General features: G+C 43.0%; 1 protein-coding gene across 7 annotated transcripts in view; it reads left to right on the forward strand.

Moving 5' to 3' along the window:
- Positions 1–24,214, forward strand: part of LOC137604724 (diacylglycerol kinase beta-like) — a 58,147-nt gene that overhangs the window by 9,347 nt on the left and 24,586 nt on the right. Inside the window, exons 3-21 of one of the 7 annotated variants that reach the window (XM_068328710.1) lie at positions 2,991–3,067; positions 7,983–8,003; positions 8,579–8,729; positions 10,169–10,231; positions 10,460–10,723; positions 10,792–10,944; positions 11,133–11,182; positions 11,415–11,489; positions 11,685–11,810; positions 12,908–13,025; positions 13,300–13,388; positions 14,248–14,364; positions 14,768–14,866; positions 15,483–15,593; positions 15,673–15,746; positions 17,080–17,154; positions 18,663–18,748; positions 19,014–19,103; positions 20,484–20,644. In XM_068328710.1, the coding sequence (XP_068184811.1) occupies positions 2,991–3,067; positions 7,983–8,003; positions 8,579–8,729; positions 10,169–10,231; positions 10,460–10,723; positions 10,792–10,944; positions 11,133–11,182; positions 11,415–11,489; positions 11,685–11,810; positions 12,908–13,025; positions 13,300–13,388; positions 14,248–14,364; positions 14,768–14,866; positions 15,483–15,593; positions 15,673–15,746; positions 17,080–17,154; positions 18,663–18,748; positions 19,014–19,103; positions 20,484–20,644 (2,000 nt within the window). The remainder of the gene's footprint in view (positions 1–2,990; positions 3,068–7,982; positions 8,004–8,578; positions 8,730–10,168; positions 10,232–10,459; positions 10,724–10,791; positions 10,945–11,132; positions 11,183–11,414; positions 11,490–11,684; positions 11,811–12,907; positions 13,026–13,299; positions 13,389–14,247; positions 14,365–14,767; positions 14,867–15,482; positions 15,594–15,672; positions 15,747–17,079; positions 17,155–18,662; positions 18,749–19,013; positions 19,104–20,483; positions 20,645–24,214) is intronic. The other 6 variants (XM_068328711.1, XM_068328715.1, XM_068328717.1 and 3 more) reach the window with 6 other exon arrangements.

Here is a 24,214-nt window from a genome sequence, read left to right on the forward strand (position 1 = left end):
ACAGAGAATGTAAGGATATCGGTAGAATCGACTACTGTGCAAGCATATTTTTGTGAAAACCCGGAACAGAACCTTGGGGTTTGCCAATCCAGAGTAAGGAGAGCCATGCTGCCAGCTGTATATACTGTAGGTTAATTTTCTAAATATGAACAGAACCATCTCAGATCCATCATTAACTTATGGTCAAAAACCCAACAGAACAAGGCTGAACCAATCACCATCACCGTTGTAGTTTCTATTAAATATTTATTGTTCAAATTTAAACATATTGTTGGGCAGCATCCCTTCATGCTGCTGATGGTCTGGTAGGGCATTTGGTTTACGAGCCAGCTTCCAGTACAGATAGGGGTATAATGGAAACATGACAAATGGGCAGCGCAAGGGCCCCGGCAGGCTGGTGAGGTCTCATCTGTTCTGATAGTGAGGAGTGGAAAGGCAGGAAGCCTTGCATATTACTAGCCAATCAATAAAGGACATAATGAAGGACACTAGATTTTTCTCTCCAGAGTTAGGAGGAAGTTCTCTCAGGCCACAGGGCTGGTGCCATTAATAATCCATAATCAAATAGAACTGAAACGATTAGTGCATTAAAAGATCACAACCGTTTCATTGATGGATTAATCTTTGTCATCATTTATGGTTCCAGAATCTCAGATGTCTTTGTGTGATGATAAACAGTCCACCTCTAAACCAAAAATAGATTTCTCCTCTTGGTCGTAGTCCTGTTTACCCGTCTGGAGTGTTCTGTTGTGGGGATTCAGGCTGTAGAGACGCCCATCCTCTCCATCGTCACGGAACTAGATCCTGGTGATATGGCAGGTTCTCAAAGTCTTCATCCAGACGTCAGGGTACAGAGAGGTTGTCGGCATTTTCATAAAGGAACTATTTTCCCTCTTTATCACTACACAAAAAGAAATATACATCTACTTATGCTTAACAGGATATAAATGTTAAAACGGTCCTTCTCAGTCTGACTGTAGCTTAGCTTGGTTAGCTTTATTACATCACATTTTCAAGCAGTTAAAGAGGATCCAGGCAGATAGAAGAGATTCAATGATTTAACGAAAGCAAAATAAATTGAAAAGCCATTTTGCAAGGCAATGTGCTTCAATAAATAACTAAAATTTAGTAAAAGAAACAGGGAGGTAAATAGAAGTGAAACTCGAACCCAGGGTACTCAATGTGAAAATACAAGATGAAAATTCACAGCAAATGAGTTACTTTTTACTTTGTGTGGATGATTTCTAATCTCAATGGGAATTTCTGGTTAATTAAAAACAATTTAAATTTGAAGCTGCAATGATTTGGGGACATGATGGACATGGCGATCCATAGCACTCTGACACATCAGTGTGGAAACATCACCAACTGAACTACAAGGACTGATGACACAATGACAAACAGGTGGCGTAGGGGGGCGGAGACAGTAGGAATCAGGTGGAAATGATCAGACCATCTCAATGGAGGGAAAAGGGGAAGCTGAAAACTGGGTAAGCTGACACTGGCAGTGAATAAGTCAACATGGAGGGGGAGAAAACAAAAGAACTGACATGGACTAAAACAGAGACGGGAACCAAAGGAACAACAGAGATGTCAGGATACAGGACGTTAAACGCACAGAACACAACATGAGGAACTTGGCTTTGAAAGCGAAACAGGAAATACAACTTACAGTACAGAACTGTGCATCTACTAACGCTGAAAACATGTCAGGAAGAGTAAATCCTTAATAATTCAGATGTTTAGCTGCTGTGCCTTGTGCGCAAATGGCAGAGAGGGCAGATATTCACATATTCAATTTCTGCAGTTTGTGTGATTGTACTCTACTGAGGTGTTACTTCATCCACCTGCATCCCATCTATTAATCAGAATAAGTATGATGATTAGTGTGGTAATGGTGTGAGATATTCATGGTTCAATCATCGCACTGAAGCCAATTGTTGACTGATTATCAAAGTGATCAATTCATCGCCAGACTAATTAAGTAAAACTGTAAAGGATTATTCTGTTGAGTGGAATGCAAATGAAGGTGATGTTCTTCACATCCTGGCAGATCACCGATCACACGGCGCTCATGTCGGACTATTCTTTCCCACACCGCATCGTCGCTAATCACGCGTCTCGCCTTACTCTCCTCCATCTCTTCTCCTTCTGTCATCACGGACGTCTAATACAGGACAGAAATAGGGACGCTTTACAGGCTGCAAAGCTGCTGAGCACTAACGGTAATGAAGTGTCATCTGCAGTTGATTATAGAAGCCGACCTGATTGGTCAAATCAGGGCCTTAGCATGCACGTTTAGAAGTGTGTGTGCTAATGGCGGAATTAAATGAGGTGATCTGCACATGTGTCCCCGGTAATTGTGTGACAGACAATCACAGGAGGAGGTCTTTATTTTTCCGTGTGTGTGTGTGTGTAGGGGAATAGGGGAATAGGACAGTGAGAAAGACACCATGTCCCCTTTTCCTTCTCACTAACATGGTGACGAAGGCTCAGCTCAACTGATGCAGCACTTCCTAGAACAGATGAGTATTTATCAGGGCGTATGCTAATGAGATGCAGCATGTTTATTCAGTTCATGAGTAAGCTTCTAATCCATTTCTTCTCAGAAATATGACGAGAAATACTCTGTGTGGAATGCATCGGGCTCCTATGTTTGTTTGCAAGGTTTTCAGTATGGGTTTGAGCATCGCCTGCATTTAAATAAAATTAAATAATATTTTAATTCACATCAAGAAGGTCTGAGATGAAATCTGAGAATTTACCCGTGTGGAATTTAAATGTTCTCTCTTAATATATTCTCATATATAATATTAGAAATAGAAATGATTGCTTTTAAAGAGTTTGTGATTTCATGTAATAATTAAAAACCTAAATCTGTTGTGATGTTTGATGCGGTTGTTGTTAGTGGGTCTCCATGTGCGACCACAGCTAGTAGATCCAATAGAGTCCTCTGCAGAAAATGTAATATTCTTTTTTCCCCTCCTCAGACTCCTCAAAGAAACTGAAGGATGTCCTGGAGGAGTTCCATGGAGAAGGAGTCCTTTCCAAATACAACCCGGAGCAGGTGTGTGTTCTCCCTTCACCTTTACTTCTGCTTCACGTTGTTGTTCTGACACAGCTGCTGTGTTTGAAAACACACAACCGGACGGCGTGACGCCATCGGATGAGTCGAGTTCTTCTCAAGTCAGTTTGATGTCAAGCACTGAAATGCAGTCGTCCCCCACAAACTCAACTACCAACCCTCGTCATCAGCTTTGGTCTGCTGACCTCAGCTGGTTCTGTAGAGTCCAGAGGCTCCAGCGGTTAATGCAGACGGGTTATATGGTCAACCATTTCCTGTTTGGACTTGTATTTCTCTTGTGTCCCGTCGCTAACACGTACCTGATAGTGGTTTGATCTGTTTGACGGTTTGGATTGGCTGAAAACAGAAAACAGATTCCTTTACATTTAACACATGTTTTGAAAGTAATCTGCATCCACATGGATCTGCAAATGCGTGCATGTAGATTGCATGCCAGGCCACTAGTTGGCAGCGTGGCGTCACCAAACTTCACATGTGTATCAAACATATTGTCCTTATGGTTTACGTAATTGTGTTTGTATATTCTATTATAATCATTTTTTTTACCTTGTGACTTATGTCGGGAGCCTATGTTAATGTTCCTGTTTCCACCCTGAAAGAACGTTAAAGATGACCTTCTCTGAACCCAGAATCCACTCCTCCAGGATCGCCAGAGGAATAGGATGTGTCGTATGCTGATGCATCTGTTGAAGACTTTTTGCAGAGCTCTGGTGGACATGTCATCACTAGATTGTGTTTTTTATATCTATAACTTATTCACTGCCAGCTGTTTTCAGAGCAGCGATCCCCACACTGACAGCAGAATACTGTGAATACTCAAGAATACTGTATTCTATGACTATTTAAACATCGAAGCTACCAAAACAGTAGGAAAAAGTTTGTTTCTACCTCTTCTTCAGTTATCAGGAGGAGCTGGTTTCATAAGTAACATAAGCTGATTTCACCAAAAACACCAAAAAAATGGAGAAAACCAACTGTTAGTGAAAAGCTGAGTCAGCAGAGCATTGAGTTTGACGCTAATATTTTTTTTGTTTCAGTGACCCTTCAAACTTCCTTGTATAAAACAACAAAAACGAGACTGAAAAAAAGGCTTTTGATGAAAAAAATAACTTCCAAATATCTAAATATGACCAACATCCAACATTCAAAAACATGTTTTTTGCTGTCGCAGCGACGGCAATCTAGTGAGCTCCTCGGCCGCTGTTTGGGGTCCAGGGTTACTATATAACTGTGTGTGTGTGTGTGTGTGTGTGTGTGTGTGTGCCTGGGGATCTGCAGGCACGAGTTCTTTATTTGAAAGCACACAACGTCATTTGAACGCGTAAATCTTGTATGAAGACTTCAGCTCTGCTGCCTGACGGAGGCATTCATAGTAAAATAATAATGCCTTCATGACGCTTTATAACCACAGTTATAAACACACATGCCATGCCTTCTAATGCACCTCATCATAATCCCACTATGTTGTGGAATGATGAATTATTTCCATTGTCTCATCATCCGTACGACTGATAAGGCGTGTGTACGTAGATCTATAATGCTTTATACTTGTTGACATATGCGTCATGTGAGTTGATGTCTGTATTCATAAAGCATTATGAACACATTATTCATTATTCATGTTCTCGGAATGGGCTATGGAGGTGAACGTTTATCCATTATTTCAATTGAAATGAAGTTTATCAACTGGTTGCTAAGCAACCGGGTCTTCATTTGGAAACTTGTCCATTCTAAGTACAGTAATTAACTAGCGGCTAACAGGCTAGTTGAAATTTTACATGGATTTACAGGTCAGGCAAAAACAGAGCGCTCGTCTCATTAAACCGCTCATAATTAATTTCATGCCCGTTAATTTACTTTTGCATGCACTAAATTTATTCTGTGTGTGTGTGTGTGTGTGTGTGTGTGCCCCAGTAGACTCACCCCGCCCTCTCCTCTCCTTCCTCTCCCTCTTCATCATCACCTCCGCTCTGCTGCAAGCTGCTCCTCAGTATCTGTGGTGACACGATGAACAGCCAGCCCGGACATCTGGCGCCGTGGAAACCAAATTTAATGTTCATGTAGTCTTTCGGAGACCACGCTGTCATCTGGCGCCACGACGACGCTGTTTGTGTGTGTGTGTGTGTGTGTGTGTGTGCCTATATTACTCATCGGTCCATTGTCTGGTTGTAGTAGAATTTTATTTTTAGTCAAGGTGTGGCCCCGCTTTTTCTGAACGTACTGGATGACATCAGGAATAATATATTATTTAACAAAGAACAAACATTAAAGCTTTTCAATACAACTGAGATATTTTCCCAGACATCCTGATACCATAAGAAGCTTTTTTTTTTAAATTATATATTTTTTATTTCCTCCCAGTTACTGCAACAACCTTTTAATCCAAAATCAGCACTTCCTGTTACAGTTTGGGATGAAAGTCCCTGAAGTGTTTTGGGAGAGAGAAAACCTTACAGAGCTTTGATTGTCCAGTTTTATCCTCCTGATAAATTGCGTCGATTTTTCTGACCAGAAACTGATCCTGCATGAGAAAGACAAGTATGAAGTGTACAGAAGTTTCCTAGGAGATTATTAAATTAACACAACAGTTGCTGCTTTATAATGTGAAGTATGGTTTATTTGAGTGTGACGTTATGTCCTCATATTTCCTTTTTTTTAATTATCAGAAGCCTGTGAGAGCCCTGAACATAAACTTAATTCTGAACTGAACATAAACTTCATTCTCACAGGAGACATAGCGATGAGATCAGGACGGTCGGATAAAGGTTATGAGCATCATCACTGTATCCATAATCTTCTAATATTTGTGCTTCGGTCTGTTGAACATAAACTATCAACCTAGCAATGGGCAGGACCCAGACGGCGCGACTGAGCGTTTGCCTGTTAAAATCCTATTAACAATAAACGTCTTTAAAATCTAGAAGCTTCTGGGTTTGAACTTTGATCCTATGGGATGTATGAAAATCTAAACCTAAGGCAGTTATGTGAAGCTGAGGTGAAAGTCATCCTCGATTTGAGCACGGATTTATCCATAGACTGCAGTTTGTCTGCTCGTATTTCAGAGTCATTGTCAGGACTATAGATTCCTGCTCCTACGAGCCTCAGATGGAGGATCAATGAGTTCAATGAGGGGGACATCATCAATCAATCAATGCTCCTTCTCTTCCTCTGCTTCTGGGGGATGGGGGTAACAAGGAGGATACATTATGGTCATTTTGCTAATGAGAGAGATGGCATTGCCCTTCCTCTCCCTCCGTCGGCCTGCGAATCACAGCGATGGATGGATGACTGAAGGTCGGATGCTTTACTGTCCGCCCACAGGGTGTCCCTCTATCACGTATTCGACATTGCCACGTCAAAACATGCTTATGTATGGTGCTAATCAATACAAAGCAGTTTGAAAGCACATGTAAAAGACTGCTGTTATGACATTTTTAGGGCCTGACCCGCCCGCTGCTGCTGCAGAAGGTGATAAATTGTGGTGAACGGTGAAAATCTTTGGGATCTGTGGGACTAAAATTTGTGTAAAAATCAATTTTGCTTTAAAAACCGTGGCCTTTTGTTCAACGTGATAAGCCCCAAGCTATATTTAGCACATCGAAGATCCCGAGTACTTATCCCTCATGTTCATTTCTGGTCCAGTGCTTCTCAAACAAGGTGGTTGGAGGTTATCACAAATGACATCCTTATGTTTTCAGTGGGATAAAACTGCACTTTGGAAAGACGGCCAACCTGGAATCCAAGCAGGACAGGAGCCTTCAGAGTGTTTAATGCCAAAAAAAGACAAATCATTTTGTTGGCCCTACTAGAATAAAAAAAGTATTCATGTAAATATCAACTTTGGGAGATATTTACAGCCTTGAATGTGAGGCATCTCACAGAACAAATAATAAACCAGATGCATCTGCACCTGATATTTAAACAACTATTTTAAAATATGAACACAGCTTCTTGTATTGCACTGCTTCACACACACATTTTAGTGTGGCATGTGTAAAGATTTGGAGTGTATGTTTTTATTGGATGAGCACATCTGTCTGAACCTGAATGATCCACGATGCGCAGCAAATTAAAGCCTCAAGGTTTGTTTGGCCAAATAAGGAGAGGAGACTGATGTGAATTATGCCTGGCTGGCTATGAGCGCTCAGGGTTAGGTCAACACTGTTAGCTGCGGGAGGATGGTGGCGTGTTTTCCTGTGATGGACGTCGGTTACAGCGCCGTACAAACCTGCCCGGCAACAGCAAATTACAAGCGTGTTTCCACGTCTGGTCGCACAAAAGGGATCAACTTGACTTTGTCCTCCTTTGGTGTGAACAGGTTTCCGTGATCTGAACCTGGATGGCTTGAAATCAAACCATCTGTAAAAAAATATTTTTAAAAAATCAACTTGTAAAAGAAAGATAAATGTCAAGCATCTATGGCTACCAAAAACTGTTAAGTTACATTAACATAGTTGTTTAAATTAATTATAGTGAAATAAATTTAGAGGATTTTTTATTGTGCCTGATGCAAAGCAACGGTGCTTTTTACAAAGAAAAATGTTATTTACAGAAAGTGTAATTTTATATATTGATTTTAGTATGAAATGAAATGGAAAATCATTGGAAATTCATTTCAGCCACTTTTTTTTTGGATGAAACAAGACATTTGAAAAAGTCACTGCAGGTTGTTGTTGGGGTTTTTTTAGCATGTGTTTCTGTTGGAACTTCCACAGCCCTGTTTCCTCTTTTGTAATCCACAACAGACGTGACTGTCCCGCCTGGAACAAGCTGTTTTTCGAGCACTTAAACAAAGATAATTCCTGACACAATGAAGTTAACACCTTCTCTCCCACCCTCTCCTCCCTCACTTTCCTCCTTCCTTCCTTCCTTCTTCAATGTTCTGACCAATAAACAGAAGCAAGACGTTCTCAACCAAGTAAGGCTCAGCCCGGCGGGCTCTGCATGCTGTGTCGTGTCTGTGCCGGCAGACTGCATGAACACTTTGTCCACCAGCAAAACATAACCTGGCCTGATCTGCTACAGATGGCCTGTGGCAGAGAGACAAAGGCCAAAGTTCAGGGGGTTGTTGGGTTGAGGGATGAATGTCTCCACCACATGGCTGCGACAGGGGCAGCGTCACAGGGATGCTAATAAGTCTTATTCTGCTCTCATCACATAAGTTTGGGGTTTTTTTTTACACTGCCAGGCCTCAAAATCCTGAGGTTCCATCTGGGTGCTCGATTCTGTGCTGGTTGGCTCACTGGTCTGACAGATCTGACATTTTACTGACCTTTAAAGCCTTCCTGTAAAGTCTGAGAATGGTTTGACTTTAATGGCTTCAAATCACTATTCAGGTTTTACCTGTGAGAATACCACTATGTAGACAACAAGGCTGCAGACCCATGGACTCATCACATTATTTCCATCTGTGGTTGGTGTGAACTCCAAACTCTTTAAGGTGTGCACCTTAGAAACTCCATTAACGTGTTTGCCCTTCCCTTTCCGGTGCAGCCCATCGACTATGAGGGCTTCAGACTCTTCATGGCCACTTACCTGGAGAACGACCTCCCGGAGGAGCTGTGTCAGCACCTCTTCACGTCCTTCAAGAGCAAGACGGGAGGCTGCTCTCCGGATCCCACGCGTGCAGGGATGAGCTTACTGGGTAGGCCGCTCTCGATTCCACCGCTGACCACCTGAATTTATCCTCTGCCACGTGACTCCTCACGAAGCCCTTTAGCCCTGCCGTGCTTTCAAACCGCCATTGCTTCAAACAGCCAGCAGGGGGCGACTCCACAGGATGAAACAAGAAGTTTCTATTTTGAGAAAATGGCCATAATTCTTACTTAATTTTTTTACTCGAGTTTGTGGTCTCTGATTTATCGGTTATGAACGTCCGCTTATATAAACTTGAGATGACTATAGGTGATAACAAATATAATTCTAAAGGTGTAAAAATTGGTCTTGTGGTGGATTCAGAATTGGAAACACAATAGTTTGCAGAATTTGATGGCATGTTTTGCCACCTAAATAAAGTCCCCCAGTTTTTTAGAATCTAGAGTCTGTGTTAAATTCCTTTCTGCAGACCAGACCGGCCAGAGAAGGCAACACCGGGGGTGTTGCTGGTCTCTTTGCCCTCCCCTGTGCAGCATGTTAACTGTGTCAGCCTCCATCTTTCCATGTGGGGACCCTGGCATGGCTTCTCGCTGTAGAGCAGCTGAGGAGACAGATGGACGGTCGGGTTAGGGATCTATTTCTGTTTGCAAAAGTAAGAGGCGACAAGTTTAGAGATGCTCAATGTGAATGACATCACTTCAATCTGGCCGATTCTGAGCGTCTCTGTTCAGCTCAGGGCATCTAACTTTTATTTTTACTTTCAATGTCACAAAGTCCCACGAAATGCATGAATAAAATGAATGCATTTTGCAGTGATATATGCAGAAGTAACAGGTTAAATCTGATCCTGTGTTATGAAGTCTAATGAGGAAAATGATTAGAATTTTGTGAGAGGAGAAAAATCATGTCCATAAAGAGGTGAAAAATGACAAAAGCCTTTCTTGGGTTAAAAATATCCAATTCTGACTAAGATTAATGAAGTTGTGCTGCTTCTACAAATGAGGATTGATTTCTTAGACAGAAATTAATCTGAGGCGTTGATGTGAGACGAATGGCAAGATGACAGGTGTAACAGTATTTTATAGCTTATCATAAAAAACAGTCAGAATGTCTATTTATTTAAGCTTATCAGACACACAATTCTTAATACATGCAGATGTTAGAATAGCGAGATGCTTGACATTAATAAATTTAGAATGACAAAATAATTCTGTTGATCAAAGGGCTCTAAAACTTTAATCATTCCAGTTTTAACGCTTTTGAGTTGCAAAGATTTGCTAGATTTATTTATTTATGACGATGCATTCAAGTGCTGTCTGAAAAATCAGTGAGAAAATCAACACTTTGCAATTTAAGAGCTGAAGGAAAACGGGACCCATCTGAGGCCACGGACCTCAGCCGTCGTACGCAGAGATGCTAAAGATGATGATGTCACTGACTCTTGTTGCCCCTGCTGCTGCTCTTCTTTCTCTCTTGAACCGCCGGCAGAAACCCGCTCCATAGACGCAGGCATCTCTATTCAGACCGAAGTGGCCTGTGCCCCCATCACAGGTACCGGACCGGCCCGTGTCTTTACTTAGGGTGTTGTCGTCTGATTGGCAGAGAGTCCTGCTGGCTATCTGATTGGTGCGCCGTTGTTTGTGTGGTCATGTGATTCTTCCTGCTTCCTGTGCCTCTGAGTCCTCAGTGTTTTGATTGTCGTGGAGTTTTTGTTTCTCTAAACCATTTTAACTCAATTTAATATCTCTCCTGCCCCCCCCCCTCTTTCTTTTCCATTAGGGATGAATGGGAAAAGCATTCTGTCGGCGATGGGGCGACACACGCCGGAACACTCCGGTCTGATGAGCACAGCGGGCTCCGGAGCCACCACCTCGCCTTGTTCGTCCCGCTCCTCCTCGCAGCGCTCAGGGACCGGGGCCCACACGCCTGGGGGGCCCCACCGATCGCTCTGCAGCCAGGTCAAAACCTCAGAGAGCAGCAGCAACGCCCTGACCCCCAACGCCGGTCCTGCCAGGTCACCGGTGTCCCCCAAACTTTCACCAGGTGAGACCAGCAGCTCCGGCGGGTTTGGAAAGAACACTTTGATGAAACATTCTGCTGCGCTTTGACAGAGAGGAGCTGCTCCGAGAAGCTTCTGTCGCTGAGGAGGAGCCCCTCGCCTCACAAAGGCCCCCCCCTGCCCTCGCCACAGGTGGTCTTCCTCAAGGACATCGTTTGTTACCTTTCCCTGCTGGAGAGGGGGACGCCGGAGGACAAGCTGGAGTGTGAGTGACGGGGATTCAGGGAGGCGGCCTCCTTAGACAACTCCCCAGGGGCCTTCAAGCGGTGGTTACACCTCCCTGTGAACCCTCAGCTTCTCTAATGTCTAAACTGGTCGCTCTTTGACCTCCGCGACCTCCGCTGACAGTATCTGAGTCATCACGGGGTCTCTGCTCTCTCCTTTCCCCTCCAGTCATGTTCCGGCTGTACGACACCGACGGGAACGGGGTCCTGGACAGCTCGGTGAGTGCTCTACCCCCCCTCCACCCCCAATCTGTCTCTCTCTAAGAATAGAACACTGAGCGGTTGCAGAGGCGCTCATGCAAACACATCTGGGAGTGTGTTAGATGTGACTTTAATGTCATGATCAGACGTTCAAGTTCGGGACAGCAGAGCGTTTTACATCAGGTCTGACATTTACGAGACCTGATAAAACCTCACGTCGCCGTTTCCTCTCCTGTCCGCCCCCCAACAGGAGCTCGATCGGATCATCAATCAGATGGTGCACGTGGCCGAGTATCTGGAATGGGATTCAACGGAGCTGCGACCGGTGAGAAACAGGAAACGACGTCTTTACCCACCATCACCATCACATCGACAAAAGACAGTGTGTTCTATAGATCCGAGTCCTAAACAACTGTGACATCATCTCACATGATGAGCACACATGAACGTTTAGAAAAAAGTCTAAACAAAAGTTTAATTCGACATCCGACACCGAATCACTTCAAATCATCCGATGCAGATCCTGAAGGAGATGATGGAGGAGATCGACTACGACAGGGACGGGATCGTCACGCTGGAGGAGTGGATCAGAGGAGGCCTCACCACCATCCCTTTACTGGTGCTGCTGGGAATGGACACGGTACATGTCAGTATGTCTGTGTGTAGACGTGTTGTGCTGGGTTGGTGGTTTTTGTTTTTTTAAAACTGACAGAATGCTTTCTTTTTTTTAAATTTGGAATATTTTTATTTGAACTTTTTATTTTTTTATCCCACAGAATTTGGCTTCTTCTTTTTTTTTTTTTACATTTTATGGATTTATAGATTGTTTTGTTGTTTACAGAGTTGTACCTCAGTTGTAAGTTATTTGATAGATTTTTTAATCGCTTTTCATAGAATAAAAAACACATTTGCATTTTGTTACGTAACTTTATTTTTTCAATTCTGTTCATCATTAATTGACGTGATCTCCTGTCACGGTTGGGCGTGGCAGTGCTGCTGCGTGGCAGGGAGAGGCCAAGCTGGTGGGTGGAGCCACGGCTCCACACCTGAGGCTCGTCCACACACCGCGGTGATCATCTCACCTGAACGTGTTTTGAGCTAATGACTCTAAGGCTTTTTGAGCCCGGCTCAATGAGAGCTCACAGCTGGTTCATTGCTCATGTTTGGTTCCTGGTGGTCTTTCCTGATTTGGAGTTTCTTGTCTGTCTGGAGAATTTTGTTGAATTTTGAGTTTGTTAATAAATCATGGATGACAGTTTTGCCTTTGGTGTCCTGCATTTGGGTCCATACCCCGACATACGTGACATCTCCTTTAATTTTCCAGGGTGCTAATTGAATTTACTATTGAGTTTGATTTTACTATCACCAAACCTCATTTTTTAAAACTTTTGTTTTAATTTTATACACTTAATCTTGGTTTAGATTTTCTTTTTAATTCTATGCACTACTGCATTAATTCATTTTATTTTATTCTTAACTAACTTTAAAATTCTAAGGCTAATGTTCTTTTTTATACCTTTTATAGTTCATTATCTATTTGCAAACATTTTAACTTATTTTTACACATTCAAACACACACCTTTTATTATAGCACACACATTAAATCTACAATGAATGGGTTTACTGCAAATTTAAATATCATCCCCAAAGTTTGCAGCGACAAACTGTCCCGGATCATCTGGGATGAGGTCGTCTCTTTAGAACCAAACTCAATCCTGCATATTTTTTGTTGGTTCCTTCCAGAACGTGCAGGAGGACGGGCAGCACGTCTGGCGTTTGAAGCACTTCAACAAACCAGCCTACTGTAACTACTGCCACACCATGCTGCTTGGAGTTCGCAAGCAGGGCCTCTGCTGCTCCAGTGAGTCCCCGTGCCCCCCGTCCCACACCTATTAAAACAGCAGTGAGGAGTGTGACCAGTCTGTCTGTTTTCATCCCCCTCTCCTGACTTAGCTTTGCTCAGCCCAAGCGCCTCAAATCAATGTTCAATTACAGCTGTAATAAAAAGTAATATTTTGGTATCATGAGGTGTTGTTTGGGACCGAAAACTGTCTGAGGCTGCTGTCAGCTTCAATGTTTTTATTATGTATTAAACTCTGAACATAAAAACTTTAAGTGTGTTTCTTTTCTCACAGTATGCAAGTACACCGTCCACGAACGGTGCGTGTCCAAAGACATCACTGCCTGCATCAGCACCTACGCCAAGTCACGCAGACACACCAACGTAAGTGCGCCACATCATGGGATCATGGGACGGCCTGATGAGGTCAAGCGTGGTTTCTGTGTCTCGGTGTTGACGTGATTAGACTTCATGTCATTTATTTATCTGGTCTGATCACATGCAGTAAAAAAAACCCTTGGAGCTCTGAACTTTTGTTGAACACTTATGGTCATAAAACCAGAGAAGTACTGATAATAAATCCATATCAACGTCTTATTTCACTGTTTCTCAGTTTAAGTCACTAAAAGTCACAATGGTTTCAATAAATACAGAAACATTCCTTGAAGCATTTCACCCAAAGAAGCAGAGGAAGTGTTTTATCCAAATGTATTTGTCTCCCCCTAGAGGTCAAACATGTCTATTACACCTAAACCAACCTTACTAAAGAGTCATGAATGGCACGTTTGAATTTTTTTGTCCATTTTTCGGTGACATCTGTTACATTTTCTTTAAATGCATTGTATTTTAAACATTATTCTCACAAGATCAACGTATTTATTGTTGTGTAATTGTGTATTTTAATTATTCAAAACGTCAGCAACAATGTTAAACAGTGTGTTGAGGCCGTCTGCAGCTCATCTGAGGTTGTGTCAGCATAAATGACGTTTTCCAGCAGCAGATGTATTTTTTTCATCGGGCCCAGAAGCAAAAATGATCTCCCATCTCAAGCGGGAACAGTCAGACCTGTGTTCGGGTCGGAGGTCAAATGTAGCTCTGCACGGTGAATAAACATAGATGGTACAGTCAAAAGCACTCAGCATGTGAAAGCTTTGCGAAAAACAGAATTTGCATCTTAATCTCAAAACTATTCAACTTTTAATAACATGGGAACTAAATGCTGGTTGTCTCTTCTGCCCTCCAGGCTATGCAGCACGTATGGATGGAGGGCAACTCTCCCACCAAATGCGACCGCTGCCACAGAAGCATCAAGTGTTACCAGGGCCTGACGGGTTTACACTGTGTCTGGTGTCAGATCACTGTGAGCTGCAGCTTTATGACAGCACACTACCTGACATTACATTTTAACTCAATCTCACTGGTTTGCTTGAAGAAGAGCAAAGATGAACTTCATAGCAAACCAACCGCAGACATTTTGCCCTACGTTACCCTTTATATCCACTAGATGTCGCCACTTACCAGAAGTTCCCCCAACGTGTCAAAAAACTTGTTCTTGCAACAACATGAGACATAAAACTGAGTAACTCTTTAAATAATTCCACTATGCACATCTGTGCATCTATACAAATATATTTATAGATGTTTATGGACATTTATGGATGTATTATTGGTGCAGAGTGTTTCAGACTGCTAACATTTGCTGCTCAGTCCCACAGATGGATGACGCCCACAGTTCTTATGTCTTGCTCTCCTCTCCTCTGCAGCTCCATAATAAGTGTGCATCTAATGTGAAACCAGAGTGTGATGGAGGCGCTTTGAGGGACCACACTCTTTTGCCCTCGTACATCTGCCCTGTTGTGTTGGTGAGAATGTTTCCCTTCGCCATCCATGCAAAAAAGCTGCACATATGTGGTCTGAGATTATGGTCACGTCCACAGATGAAGGATTATATCACCAAAAAGAAGGAATTCTCTCCAGGTCATATGTTAGCAGATTTAACAGCAACTATTACCATAGTTTCAGAGCGTTTCGACTTACACATGTTTATTTTCAAAAACTTCAGACTTGTCAAATATGGTTGAATGCATCTCTTCCTTGTCTTACTCCAATAGGGATGGGACAAGGTGCACAACGCTAACAGATATAGCTTCTTCTTTTTTTAGCATAGCCACCTGCCACTCAGTCAAGTCAATCACATCCGACAAACACCTGCCCTGATTTCATACCCGGTAATGGTTCTGCTTTCAGGGTTGTGGTCTGACTTCTCAATTTTCCTCCTTGTACGTCACTGACAAGCTGATTCCATGCATGTTATCCAAATCCAGGGCGTGGATTTCCATGCACCTGCAGAATATTGAAAGTTCATTTTGATTTAATTAAGAAAACTGCATGCAAATGAGAGGGTGTAATATATAAAGGTGGCTTTCTATCATTCTGTATGGAATCTGTGTAATCCAATAAATCATCCTCCTTTCTCAGGATCGTCATTCTGTGGTGAAGCGTGGCGAGGGGGAGTCGCCACCCAGCACCAGCCCCGATGACGCCAATCAGACTTTCAAGTTCTCCCCTGGGGACGGACAAGCTCTGCAGGTAGTCCAGCCTCTGGCGGCTCTGCATCATCCAGCCTCTTTAATAATGCTGGGTAACGTTGGTGTCTTTCTGACTCCAGATCAGCCCCCTCCCAGGAACTCACCCACTCCTGGTCATGGTCAACCCAAAGAGTGGAGGGAGGCAGGGGGAGCGGTAAGTTCCTGTCCCCTGCTGTGGTCATTTATCGACGCATCGTGTGAGGACAAAAGGCTTTAAATTTAATTTGATAATTTTTTGGGATTCAAACATCAGACATTAAACAATAACGCTTTAAAAAGTCTAATTCATTATTTTCCTTTTTGATATAAAAGCTGTAAATCTATTGAGGCCAGTTTCACCTCCTTCCTGCTCCTGTAAATGTGTTCATTTAAAGATGGAGAGGTCTCCACTCCCCACTGCACAAATCAGAGCCCAATCATACCCTACAGCTCTGCTTCATCACAACACATCGCCATAGCAACACACCCCTTTATTGCCATCACAAAAGAAATTATCCTCTATTAATAGACATTAAAGAAGGAAAAGAACATCTCCATCAGAGAGGCTTTTATTGTTTGTTTTATTCATGACTCCCACAAACACACAAACACACAAGCAAACGTTACTTTCAGCTGTTTTTCATCCACTGATGAATTCTCTCACATACCTTTTGAATAGTGCAGATTTGTCCTGCGCCAAGGTAACTATTAAACTTGATGTGAATATAATGAAGTCGCTTCGAGTAGGAGAAATTTGTCAATCCACAAAAACATTTCCGGAGAAAACCGCGTGGCCTCATTCATTCAAAAAAGATGGGGACTTATTGTAATTTAATTTAATAAAAAAAAGTCTCCATAAGCTTCATCTTTGTCCAGGTGTGACGGAAAACTGTTTGCAGAAAATGAGTTTCAGCTTCAGAGGCTACAGATTTCAGCTTTTAACGATAAAAATAAATAGATCTAAATTTTAATATTTTTTTTAAAAAATGAAATAAAATAATAAAGAATATTAATAATAAAAATGAATAAATAATAATTTTAAAAATGTATTTCCCTACAGGGATTAGTAAAGTATATAAAATAAAAAATAAATATTTTTTTTTAGAATCTATAAGCTGCGCGTAAAAATGACACAGAAGTCATTTCATGAATTTTAAGTGAAGCTACGCTTACAGCAAGTTAAATATTCATGACGACATGCCATGATATTTATGGCTACAGCCTTCCAGAAAATTAATGCAGTTGGTAGGAAACTTCAGAAAGCAAAGCATGCATGTTTTAGAATCCCTAAGCTGATTGGTCCAGCGTGAAGCTGCAGGTGACTGTATTTACATCATGTGATGGAGCTCCTTACCCGTCCTCTGTGAAGGGAAGACGGGAAAGTATTCCCTAAGATCTTTAATACACCGAGGAAATCAATCTCACCACATAAATAAACATAAGCATTTGATTCACTCACTCCCCCTCCCCACATGAACGGAGCACAGAGTCTTCCTCTCTTCTTCCAGGGTACTGAGGAAGTTCAGGTACCTGTTGAACCCCAGGCAGGTGTACAGTCTGGAGCGAGGGGGGCCGATGGTCGGGTGAGTGGGTTGTTTTTGTTGTAATGTTAGACCTCATGTCGTCAAGTGTTTTTATTTCTCCTGGATGGAGACACTTCCTGTCCAGATGGAGCTTCACCCAGAAGACACAGCGAGCGTGTGTGTTTTTGTGCTTGATCAGCCGTTTTCATACCAGAACAGGAAACGTGAACATAAAGCAGGTGTAGAGATGTACCGTCCTGTAGGAAAATTCACTGAATTCACTCTTGCCGCTGTTTCTGATTTCTAATGAGACCACTTTAAAATTGATGCATTAATTATTAATTATTACACATACCATTATAACATTTTAATTGTTGTAAAACAGACAGTGGCAGCAAATCAGAAGCAAGAACTGGACAGCTTTAAAAAACCAACGAGATAGTCTGACTGCCGTGCACCTTGACCCATCACTGCCCCCTAGTGGTTGTGTCGATATCTCCCTAAACGACGCGTGGAAGTATGTAGAAAACACAATTTCACGGATGATCTCAGCAAACACAAAGTCATCTAAAAGAGAAGTACATGATGTAGGTAGAGGGGGTGTTTGTGGGCCCCTGCCTCCATCTTTTAAAGTGTATGTGCGCTGGCCTCCCCACGTTTTTTTGTTTTTTTTTAATTTATACAACTTATTGCGATGGGACGGTTGAGCTGCTTAGTGGCTCTACGTCGAAGATGCACCAAGTGTCACGTAGGGGCTTAACTTTAACGGCTGTTACCGGGGATGGGGGTGGGGGGGGTTCCGAGGTGAGAGGCAGCTTCTTCTGATTAATGTGTTTAGGGAACGCCATTCCTCGCTGCACTTTCAGTCATTACCAACACGCTTCCAGCCCGTCCATTAAAGCTCACCTCCATTTGTCTCTTTGTTTCTCCTAAGCTGTCGTACATAAAGCAGCACCGGGATTAGGCGACGTAATTAAACTTTTATGCTAAAAAGGAGGGTTTTGTGTAGATGCGTCGTGGAAACGTCCACACGGCGTGCCGTGAACATTGTTGAAGCATTATAGAGGGGTTTTTTCTGCATTTTGGGGTCTGATCCAGCAGGAACAAGTTGAATGCTGGTCCAAAACAACAGGAAGCCCCCCCCCCCCCTGACTTCTGGTTATGTTTTTAACGACTTTTTCTCCGAGTAAAGACGCAAGACCCAAGTTAGATCTTGAGGTTCTTAATTTGTTTATTGCATTCTATTTATTTTAAGGTGTAGACAAGGGTTGTTGTTTTTTTTGGGTTTTTTTGGAGGGGTGGGGGTTACAGGAGTGAAAAGGGTCGTCACTCCATGTGCAGCTGTCGGGATGAAAGCTCCCGTTGACACCTTTGTCTGAAGGTCCCTTTGAAGGACACCCATTCTGGGGAGTGAAGACGAGGGGGGTGGGGGGGTTGAAGAGGATTGTGGACACCGGTTTAAACTCACAGCTCATTAAATCGCCCACAGCTTCAACACAAATCCTCATCTCTGAAATCCAATCCGTGCGTAAATCTGTCTGACGTTGAGCAGCTTCTTCTGTCCACAGGCTCAACTTCTTCCACGAGGTCCCAGACTTCCGGGTTCTTGCTTGTGGAGGAGACGGAACCGTGGGTTGGATCCTGGACTGCATAGGTACACAGAATCTGTGGTCTGGGTTAACCGCTGGAATTACAAAACACTCAAGTTTTAACATAATATTTGAGTCACATGATTGGATTGGATCTAATGATGTCACGCAGCAGCCGGCTGGATCTGAGCAATTAGTTTGCTGCCATTATATCATTATAGTGTGATTAGAACTGAATGGCTGAAACTACAAATGAGCCGGGAGGGGGTTGATTCACAGTTTTTATTTCACGTCTTCAGCTGGAAAAACTCATCTTTGTGTCTTTCGCAGATAAGGCCAACTTTGCGCGGCACCCCCCGGTGGCCATCCTCCCTCTGGGCACCGGCAACGACCTGGCGCGCTGCTTACGCTGGGGAGGAGGTCAGACCGTCGCTGGGTTGTTGTTTGTGTGTTTGTCCGATCTCTTCTTCTTCTTCTTCTTCTTCTTCTTCTTCTTCTTCTTCTTCTTCTTCTTCTTCTTCTTCTGCTGTCGATGTGTCAATAACTCAGATAGAAGATTCAAAACGATTTCACCACGGAAACCAGATGTGTGAAACTGTGCACAGACGGAGAGACGAGGCTTCACTCTGAATTTTCACCCGTCTAGTGAGACAAACGGTCGCCAGCGTCTCACCGGCCGCCGGGAAGACGTGTCAGACATTTGTCTCAACCTTACATGTATTTACATATTTACATATTTATTTTTTTAATGTCTGCAGTCGAGCTGAAGCCGTCGTCTTTCAAACCGTTTCGTAGCGGATATATTGATGCCAATCATTGGACGTCACAAAGTCCTTTTAGGAGGCTATCTCTTGGTTCGTTAAAGACAGCAGGCGGCAGAAAGGTGACTCACCAAAAAAGTGAAAAGCACTGTCGTCCTTTAACTTCCTGTAAAACATAAAATAACACAAACACAGTCATGTTGGTCAGCTTTAAGAAATTACAAATAGGAGGAGGCCCAAGATGATCTGGCGTCTCATCTGGGGTGTACCCACTCTTTTGGCCAGAGCCAGCTGGGATAGGCTGCAGGACCCGTGACCCGCGAGGCAGATAAGTGGATTACGATCGTCTTGTGTGCAAAAAAATGGATGGATGGATGGATGGATGGATGGATGGATGGAGATGGGAGGAGAAGAGACAGCCTCCAAATTTAGAACCGTTAATAAGCAAATGGCCTGTGGAGTAAATCCTCTGCCAGCCTTTGAGTCGTTGCTTATTCACCACTTTTGTTCCGGTAATAAAATGCTGGTGGTAATATCTGCAGAGCTCTATTCTTGAACGGATCCTGTTTCCTAGAAACAAAAACCAACTTGAGGCCCGGAGCCTGAGGAGCAATCAGGACCGAGGCGGTGGCGTGGAGTTTACAAACCTCCAGATTCTGTGGGGTTGATTGAAGTTACGCTGCCATCTACTGCCCTGGCATGCACACTACAGCATTTTCACATCTTCGGATCGTGATTATGTCGAGGGACATAGGAGCGAGTCTATTTTAATGGACATAGAGGAGTTTGTGATGTTTTAAAAATGGATTCATTCGTGAGTTTGAAGAATCAGGAACAGGAAGTTCCTCGACAGGAAGTGTCGGTTCTGTGGTGGAAGTTCTGTGCAGGCCGGTCTGGTTGAGTTCATACAACGGGAGTCTGCATGCGGTGACCTCTGAGCTTGAGCTCAACAGCGGACACGGGTGTAGTTCAGGTTATGTCATGCGACCTCTGTGTCGGTATTTCAATCCTTTTCACCTTCCTCTCTGGTGCCTGTCAGGTTACGAGGGCGGCAGCCTCCTGAAGGTCCTTCGGGACATCGAGCACAGCGCTGAGGTGGTCCTGGACCGCTGGAACATCGACATCGTCCCCGACGACAAGGAGGAGAAGGGAGACCCCGTCCCCTACAGCATCGTCAACAACTACTTCTCCATTGGAGTGGTAAGGGTGCCGATAATGTCGATTATTGGAATTTAAAATGATGATTGACGGTCACGTGTATCAGTCATGTATGTAGCATTGAAATCATGACTCAGTCATGACAATAACAACTTGATGGAAAGGATTATGTGGTCTTTGTGGACCAGCAATTAGTGGATTCATCAGTGATTTTTCTGCTCTCTCCTGGCCAGCTTTTTGTCTTTTAATTGGACGAAAGCAACACGCAGCCAGGTTGCAGTTGCCTAGCAACGTTTTTATCTCATCCTGAAGGAGATACAAGCATAAAGGCTCAGGGACGTGTATTCAGAGGTGACAAACAAGGCCTTAATGATGCTATCGCAGCTCCGCTCTGCTGATGCAGCTTCGGTTTAGTCGATTAGCGAGCCCCCGCTGCGGAGCGGGGAAATGCGTTGCGTCAGGAGTTTACGAGCAACCGAAAGTTGATTGATAAAGTCGCCAGATCCTCCTCTATTGTGATGTGAACTCACGAGAATGGATCTGTGAAAGAGGTGAAACAAGTTTTCAGCGAAGCGATTAGATTATATTTAGATATACTTTAATGATCCTAAACTGGGAAATTCACAAAAATGGAAACCGGAAGTCCGATGGAAACCGGATTGCTTCTGTCCTACCAAATTTTGAAGCTAAGTCATCACCTCAGCAGCCGAAGCACTTATCAGATTTTTTTTTTCAAGCACCATTGAAGCAACCAGTGATAACAGCGAGAAACGTTAGCTCTGCGCGGCTCAAGGCTAATGAGTACAAATGTGACGGAAGCGTGACGAGGACATGTGGTTGGAGGTAGAAGTTCATGTGTGTCAGAGGGATGTGTGTTCAGACTCATTTAATAGTAACAATAATTATTATTTTTATTATCAATAATAATATTAATACTAACTTTTATTATAATTACATTTTTTTATTATTACTACTAATAATATTTTAATTAATAACAATAATGATAAATTTTATATTAATAATAATTTTTATTATTATTACTACTAATAATAATTTTATTTCAAGGCGCGTTTCTGGCACTCAAGGACACCGTACAATAAAAGCACAAGAGGTAAAAACTAACATCATATGTGTCACGTGAGGCGGAATATGGACCCAAGTGCAGGACACCAAGAGTGAATCTTCCATCCATGATTTAATGACAAACAAAAAACTCCAGACAGAACAAATCACAAAATTAGGACAGACCAACAGGAATCAAACTTGAGAAGAACAAACCAGCACCAGGCTGTGACAAAAACCAGGTTTAAAAAGCCTCATCACAATAACACCAACGATGTTCAGGTGTGAACCATCAGAACGGTGTGGATGAGTCTCAGGTGTGGAGCTGTGGCTCCACCCCCCAGCTTGGCCTCTCCCTGCACACAGCAGCACTGCCACACCGAACCGTGACAATATGTTATAAAAAAAAAACCTGGTAAAATGAATAGATTATTGCTCCCCAACTTGATGGTGGGATGTTTTTAGACAGTCTTAACCACCAGCATCCTTCTACTATTCTGTCCTCAGTGTGAACTGTGCCGGTTTTCTTCTCCGTGCCTCTGATTCGCTCCCAGGTGGCGCTGCCATTTAACGCGGTGACGGATCAGCGTGCCTCCAGGAGCCTCGGTGACAGATGGCCGAGTATCTGGGTGCACACGACACCTGAGCGAACCCAGCTCTGACTCACGCCAATGATGTCGCCATTAGTAACCCTCAAATCTGGTTTGCTAACCATACAGGGTTTGCGTTTCCTGCAGTCCCGTCACGGACCTCGCGACTCGGGGTTTGGTTGCTATGGAGACAAGTGGCTGGCAAGGCCGAATGGGAGAGCTTTGACAGTCATCTGCGCTTTATCTCGCTGACTTAATTGTGGATGACATGGTGTGGAACATGCGGTTGGCTCGGCCGAGGCCATCAGAACTGTAAATCACAAAATGTATTCAGTCAGTCTGCAGAAACATTTTGATCGCTTTAAATCTGACGGATAAACACGAGGCGGGTTTATGTTCCTCTGCTGGTTTATATTTACTGCACAAACAGATTTGGTGTTTGTTTGTCTGTTTGTTTACAAGATCAAAAAGATATGAAGAGATTTTACATTTTTATCGCGTTGGGAAAGCTGACAGCAGTTTAGGAGGAGCTGCCTTTACTTTCCCATTTAGTGTCAGTCTTTTTTTCTCACGATTAAATCCTAACGCTTATAATAAAAGGCAGGGGATGTGAACCTGTGTCCACACGCAGGTCAGTGTCAGTGATTTCAACTTGATCTGCAGCCTGGAAAGAATCTTGAGAGGAATTTGAAAGAAGGAAGCGACACCGTGTCGGCAGGCGTTAAGAGATGGAACGTCATGCTGCAGGAAGGAAGATGATCCCTCTGCAGTGTGTGTCAGTGTGCAGGACTCTATGTGTTGGTGGTGGTGGGGGGGTGGTCTGGAAAGGATTATTTAACATTAATTATTTTGTCAAATAATATTCAAACCATGCACATCTATCAGAATTTTAGATCAACTTCCACCGCTAACCCTTTAAACTCTTCTGTTTCTGCTCTCCGATCCACTCCGATCAGACGTTATATAACTGACACTTTAACAGTAGAGCAAAAAAAAAAAAAATTACTGTAGTGCACACACTCAAAGTTCTGCGTTGCCAGGCAACTCAGCATTTATTGATGTTTTCCTCTGGAAGAAGCTGCTACTATCAGTCACCTGGTTTCTGTGCCTTTATTCAAGGTTTAAAGTGAACACCGTTGACATTTTATTGCCTTTATGTATTTAGATTCAAGTTTAAAGTGACCTCCTTTAGTGTTGCAGAAGAGTAGTCTCTTCCTCACCATCATGTATTAAAGTGTCTTTCCTCACTGTCATGGTTTCTTGTCTTGGCCGTTTAGCTCGTCGCTAATCGCTTCGACCACTCGGTTAGAGCGCCACTGCAGGGATCGCGCTCTAAAGAGACTCCATGTTGTTTGTGTGACTCAGTCAGTGCACTGATGATAAACTCTGGAAACTTCCAAGGACGTGAAACGTAATGAACGCGCCGGGTGTTATGTTTTCTTGTTGTTGTTTTTTTCTTCTTGCAGTTTCATTGGTGCTGATATCGCTTCATTCTTGAGATGCTAAGTGTTCTTTGACGATCTGCAGAACAATGTGAGCGTCGTGAAAGACGCCTGAGATGAATTCCAACTTCAGCTGCATTTAAGCCACACTTTTTTCTTGCACTAAGTTTTTTTCAGAAAGTAAAGTTAGGAAAATGTTCTCATTTGCCCTGATAGATTTGAATGAAGTACTATTATTTAGAGTTTCTTCATGAGAGATGATGGAACAGATTACAGTGATCTTCGGCGAAGGTGAAGGCTTGATTTTAATTTGTCTTTGCGTGTGTTGACTTGTATCTTGTGAGTCTGAAGTCTTTCAGACTCGTCTCTGCTTGTGAATAACTCATATGTCTCAAGCCTGTCGACCAATCAGAGGCTGGGTTTCCAGCCGAGAGAGTTCATTGGTTCTATGAAAGATCACCCGGTGTTAAACCTGAGTTTCTGGAGTTTTGATTTCCACTCATGAAACTCAAGTCTCA

The sequence above is a fragment of the Antennarius striatus genome, chromosome 12 (genome assembly GCF_040054535.1).
Source record: "Antennarius striatus isolate MH-2024 chromosome 12, ASM4005453v1, whole genome shotgun sequence".
In the NCBI taxonomy this organism is placed as follows: domain Eukaryota; kingdom Metazoa; phylum Chordata; class Actinopteri; order Lophiiformes; family Antennariidae; genus Antennarius; species Antennarius striatus.